Source organism: Euleptes europaea, chromosome 6 (genome assembly GCF_029931775.1).
Source record: "Euleptes europaea isolate rEulEur1 chromosome 6, rEulEur1.hap1, whole genome shotgun sequence".
Classification (NCBI taxonomy): Eukaryota; Metazoa; Chordata; class Lepidosauria; order Squamata; family Sphaerodactylidae; genus Euleptes; species Euleptes europaea.
This window is the reverse complement of record NC_079317.1, coordinates 22,516,827-22,523,130: the sequence shown is the minus strand read 5'-3', so window position 1 is coordinate 22,523,130 and position 6,304 is coordinate 22,516,827. Positions and strand designations below refer to the sequence as shown.

Sequence of the window (6,304 nt, the reverse complement as noted above, 5' to 3'; positions counted from 1 at the left end):
ATTTTTGATTCCCTATTTGTTATACTGCAGTATTTCTGTAATGCCTGCTTTTCCTCCAGCCACACTAACTGTACTGTATCTTCTTGTCAACGTACAATTTTCTATTAGTGCATTATACTGGTTGAGTACCAAAGGCTGAAATTGGTATTTGAATTGGAAGGAAAACAGGTGTCTTAAGTACAAACCTCTTTAACTTGTAGTGCTGTTTTAACTTTTCAATGTGCTGTGCTTGGGGGAGGGACTTGTTATAAAATAAAACTATTGACTTTCAGCAGATGGAAGTGTATAACGATACACTTTGTTAGATAATGCTCACGCTTTTCTTATTTCTCAAAATTATGAGCTTACAAAGTCTCTAATTCCTTGGGTGTTGATACTTGTTGCACTTTTTAACTCTACTTGAGTGATGCTATCCTACCGTAGCTGAGAATCTGGCCCGATGACTGAAGAACCTCTTAGCTTAGTTGAAGCATTTGCTGTAGCTTTGTATTAATGCTGTAACTATAATGACCTATAATAGAACTTTATATTTTGAAGCCAGTTAATGTTTTCTTACTTCTTTAAAAGGTGAAATGTTTCCCACTTCCCTTTAATCCTGTAGCTAAGGTATTTTTGTTAAAAGTTCAGTATGTTCTAATAAAACTGGGCAGATGCTCACTTGCACTTCAGACTTGTAGCATGTGCGTAAGACCTCCATGAGGAAAATGTACTTTGCCCAGTTTGCTCTCAGTACTATCTTGTGAATAATGCATCCATGTTTGTAGAGAGTATAGTTAAATAAAGAAACAAAAATTGTTTAAGTCTGCATTTCCTTTGTTGTAAAAAGGAGCTCAGTTGACACACATGAAGGTTCCTAGATTTCTGCATTGGATGCCAAGTTTTGCCATATGATCACTTGTTATTTGGCATAAATTTATTGCAATCACAAACAATGTATTGAACCATGTCCGAACTAATATTCTATTCCACCATGTATTTTAAAGCTGTAAAAATGCCTTAATATGATATCTTCTGACCCTGGTTGTCAGGTTTTATCAGACATTTATACCCTATGCTTTCCCCTTTCTGGGGGGCTGAAGGCAGCTTTCAAAAATTGCACCAAATACAAAAAAATAAAATAAAAAATACAATGTTAATACAGTATTAGAACAGGGAGCATCCCAAATGGTTCAGCAGTCCACAATATATATTACCTGTTGCCTTCATCAAAAACCCAGTCAGAAAACAGTTATTGTGCAGGTTCATACAGGGAGAGAGCTTCCAAGTATGGGGGTCCTAGGATGTGAAGACGTTTAAGTATAAGAACCAGCACCTTAAATTGAACTCTGAAACAAGTCAATGCAGATGTTTAAGATTCAGTTGTACATTGAATGGTAGTAGCTGAGTCTTGAAGATACAATAGTGTGAACTGGCATAACTAGATTGGCTGAGTCCGGAAGAAAATATAATTTCTATGCCAGATGTAACTAAAAAAAGCATTTTTGGTACCATTCTAACCTGATTGTCTGGCACCAATGCCAGCTCAAAAGGCATTCTGGACTCATCCTGCCCTTTCCCTGCACAGAACCTTCTGTAAAAACATAAGAAAGGCCATGCTAGATCAGACCAAGGTCCATCAAGTCTAGCAGTCTGTTCACACAGTGGCCAACTAGATTCTTCTAGGAAGCCCCCAAACTAGACAAATGCAGCTTTATCCTGCCTGTGTTCCACAGGACCTAACATAACAGGCATGCTCCTCTGATCCTGGAGAGAATAGGCATGCATCATGACTAGTACCCATTTTTACTAGTAGTTAGGTCTGAGTCCAGTAGCACTTTAGAGTCCAACAGGAGTTTGAGGGTGTAAGCTTTCCAGAGTCAAAACTCCCTCAGGCACAGTAGAACAGAAGTGGAGATCCTACTGACTTTGACCGTGCCTACTCCAAGGAAATTGTTCAAGACTTTCTATTCCTTGGCTCCACCATCAACCAAAAGGGAGACTGCAGCCAAGAAATCAGAAGGAGACTGAGACTGGGAAGGGCAGCCATGAAGGAGCTGGAAAAGATTTTGAAGTGTAAGGATGTGTCACTGGCCACCAAGACTAGATTAAATCATTTTCTGGTAGGGTATGAGCTTTCGTGAGACACAGCTCACTTCTTCAGATACAGCTAGAATGTGAATCCATTGGTCTTTAAGTAGAGGAACAGTATGTAAATGTGAATAGCAGGCTTGATTGGATTAGGTGTGATATGCAAAAGAGTCTGTGATGTCCAGGGGAGAGATGGGTGTGGAGAAATCAGCATTGGTAATGGGCCATGAATGCAAGGTCTTTATTCAGCCCAGGTAAATGCATTGACTTTAGTTTGAATATCAACTCAATATCAACTGTAGTTGATATTCAAACTAAAGTCAATGCATTTACCTGGGCTGAATAAAGACCTTGCATTCATGGCCCATTACCAATGCTGATTTCTCCACACCCATCTCTCCCCTGGACATCATAGACTCTTTTGCATATCACACCTAATCCAATCAAGCCTGCTATTCACATTTACATACTGTTCCTCTACTTAAAGACCGATGGATTCACATTCTAGCTGTATCTGAAGAAGTGAGCTGTGGCTCACGAAAGCTCATACCCTACCAGAAAATATTTTTGTTAGTCTTTAAGGTGCTACTGGACTCTTGCCCTTTTTGACTACTGCAAACAGACTAACACCGCTACCCACTGTAGATTAATTCATGCCATCGTATTCCCTGTTACTATGCGTGGGTGTGAAAGCTGGACAGTGAAGAAAGCGGATAGGAAGAAAATAGATTCCTTTGAAATGGGGTGTTGGAGGAGAGCGTTACGGATACCGTGGACCGCCAAAAAAACAAAACAGTGGGTTATAGATCAAATCAAGCCTGAACTGATCCTAGAAGCTAAAATGACTAAACTGAGGCTGTCGTATTTTGGTCACATCATAAGAAGACAAGAGTCACTGGAAAAGACAGTCATGCTAGGAAAAGTTGAGGGCAGCAGGAAAAGAGGAAGACCCAACAAGAGATGGACGGACTCAATAAAGGAAGCCACGGCCTTCAATTTGCAGGATCTGCGCAAGGCTGTCAAAAATAGGACATTTTGGAGGACTTTCATTCATAGGGTCGCCATGAGTCGGAAGCTACACACACACACACACACTCCAAGGAAAGCCACGCCCCCGAAGCCTGGCCAGTGCATTCTCCATTCGCCGGGCTAAGCGTTAGCCACGCCCACTCCTATCGTAAGCCCCGCCCAGAGGCCTGGTTCGCCTGCCTCCCATCGCTTTGGCGGGCCCTCCTTCCTCCCCCCCCCGTCTCCAGAGCGTGCTTTGGTTGCTTAGCGACGGTGCGGCCTTCCCTGCCCACTGCAGCCATGTCGGAGGAAGAAGAGGCGGTCATTGAAGCGGAAGAGATTATCCGGTGCCAGAGGATCTTTGTGAACCAGCTGGACTCCTACGGCGGCCGCAGCATCGGGAAAGTGAGAAGGACGGCTGGGGAGGGGGGAGGAGGAGGATAGGAAGCTGTGTGTGGGATCGTGGAGCAGTAGGAAAGAGCAAGAGTCCAGCAGCGCCTTCAGGACTAACAGAAATTGCTGGCAGGGGGTGTGAGCTTTCGTGAGTCACAGCTCTCTTCTTCAGACGCTTCTTTACGTTGGCTCGTGGTTAAGAGTCCAGGGGGGGAGACCTGGGTTCAAGTTCCCACTCAACTCCCTGGGCGGCTTTGCAACAGGCATTCTCTTTCGACCTAGCCTACCTCACAGGGATGGTGCGGCGAAGGTAAGGTGGCGGGAGGGAGATCTGGATTTGCTGCCCTGAGCTCATTGGAGAAAGGGGAGGGATTAAAACACACACACACACACACACACACACAAAGTAATCAAAAAGGGCAAGAGTCCAGTAGCACCTTAAAGACTAACAAAAATATTTTCTGGTAGGGTATGAGCTTTCGTGAGCCACAGCTCACTTCTTCAGATACAGCTAGAATGTGAATCCATCGGTCTTTAAGTAGAGGAACAGTATGTAAATGTGAATAGCAGGCGTGATGGGATTAGGTGTGATATGCAGAAGAGTCTGTGATGTCCAGGGGAGAGATGGGTGTGGAGAAATCAGCATTGGTAATGGGCCATGAATGCAAGGTCTTTATTCAGCCCAGGTAAATGCACTGACTTTAGTTTGAATATCAACTGTAATTCAGCAGTTTCTCTTTCCAATCTCCCTTTAAAATTCCTTTGTAAGAGAACTTCTACTCTTAAATCTGCAACAGAATGTCCTGGAAGGTTGAAATGTTCACCCACTGGTGAATGAAGACAATATTTATCCACTTCATTTTGTACCCCACTTTTCTCCCCAGTGGGGACCCAGATTCTTCCCTCCACTGTTTTATCCTCAAAACAGCCCTGAGAAGTAGGTTAGACTGAAAGAGGTGGACCGGCCCAGGACCACCCAGGGAGTTTCTGTGGCAGAGTGGGGAGTCAAACCCGGGTCCCCCAGATCCTAGTCGGACACACTAACCGCTACACCATGCTGGCTCTTTGCTTGTGTGCACATCTGCTACCTCGCAGGGTTGCTCTGGAGATGAAATGGAAGAGAGGAGGACTGTGTATGCTGCTCTTGGAGAAAAGACAGAATATTTTCCTAAAGGGCGGTTCAAAGATGCAATCTCCACCATCATGCCTGCTGTCTTCACTGGAATTCTGGATTGCTTCCCAGTCCCCTCTATACCTGTGTTCCGTTGATGGATGTATTTTCCATCATCATCTGTGCATAGTGGTTCCTTGCAGTATTTACAGGGCAGTATTTCCATAGAAATCCAGTAATGCCCTTTTCACTACCTGCTGTCCTACTAACAATGTTATTTGGAAGTAAGCCCTGTTCAAACATCCCACATCTCCTTGCAAATTGTTCTTTTAAATACATTTACTTCTTTTATTTAACATGTTTTTATTCGTCCATACTTAGTGAATTACACAACACTCCTCAATAGGTCTTTAATGAGTTCCTTTATTCTAAAGGAGGAGGGGAGCTAATCTTTTTGCAGCCAAAGGGATTCCATATGTAATGTTTTTATTAATTTATGATATTCAATAATACAATTATGATAATCAATAATACAAGAAAAATGAATGAATTATTACTTTTGCTGCAAAGAGGGACAGCTATAGTTAAAGCTTTGGGCTAGAGTGAGACCGAATTAAGGATCTGTTGAAAGCTCCAAAGTAAGCATGAGTTAATAATTTAAGTGCAGAAGCTGTTTTCAAACAGCAGAAAGGAGAAGGAAAGTGTAAAAAGACAGTAGTTCTGGGAAGCCTTAATAACACTTTGTTTCAGTAGCTCAGTTGGACACTGCAGTGAAAAAAATGTCCACATCTGAAATCTGAAAAAAAAATCCAGAAAACACTGAATGAAACAGATTGACAATGTCATATGCATTTAACATAAAAGCTGAGTGAATTATGTCCACTCCAGACGTAAATAGCTAGTGTAGAAGCAACCCTAAAGGTCAAGGTGAATAAATGGAACCCAAGTCAAAGATTGAGACAGGACAGATGTGACCAACACCATCCTAAATGAAGGCAAGGAACCAAATGGTGCAGAGGGAAATGAATTGTTTAGTAAAGGAAAAATACTTTAATGCATGCATGGAGACATTACTAAGAAGAATCTGAAAGATATTCCCCCTGATGAAGCTACACGTAAAACGCGTAGGGGCTGCAAAAATTATTAAAGCATTTGTTTCCCTCTGCACCATTTGGTTCCTTGCCTTCGTTTTCCCTGGCTATCTAACCCTTAGCCTTCCCCCTGGCTAGCAGGTTGCTGTGTGTTGAGATATTACCAACTTCAGGAATAAGAAATGAAAAGGATGTTATTGATGGTTATCAATGACTACATCAATGTGAATTGGGTTCCCTTTCATTATCTGATTGGTCGCTTTCTTGTCAACGTTTAGTACTTGTCCACCTGTGTTGTTGGAGCATCTCTGGAAGACATAACAGAGGAAGAGGAAGAAGATGATGAAGCCAGATCAGTTTTCGAACTTTTACCAGCTAAACCAAAAGAAGGAATATACCAAATAGTGGGAACGGTTTCACAGGCAGAGAGTGGGAAACCTGATTTTGCTCAGGAAATATATATTGTGAGTATCAAACTGGTTACGCTTGTAAAAATTCCAAATTAATCTAGCCAGGTAAGGGATTTTTTTTCTAATGGTAGGAAAGGACAAAAATAAAATGGTGCAATATATCGAACAGTCATGAGAGCTTTTAATTCATTTCATACACAATCCAGGGAAAGTGAGTTGTGATG

General features: G+C 42.2%; 1 protein-coding gene across 1 annotated transcript in view; it reads left to right on the top strand.

Moving 5' to 3' along the window:
* The first annotated feature begins 3,375 nt into the window (after window positions 1–3,375).
* AK7 (adenylate kinase 7) overlaps window positions 3,376–6,304 on the top strand; it is a 42,317-nt gene continuing 39,388 nt past the window's right edge. Inside the window, exons 1-2 of the mRNA XM_056851830.1 lie at window positions 3,376–3,480; window positions 5,949–6,134. Of these exons, the coding sequence (XP_056707808.1) occupies window positions 3,376–3,480; window positions 5,949–6,134 (291 nt within the window). The remainder of the gene's footprint in view (window positions 3,481–5,948; window positions 6,135–6,304) is intronic.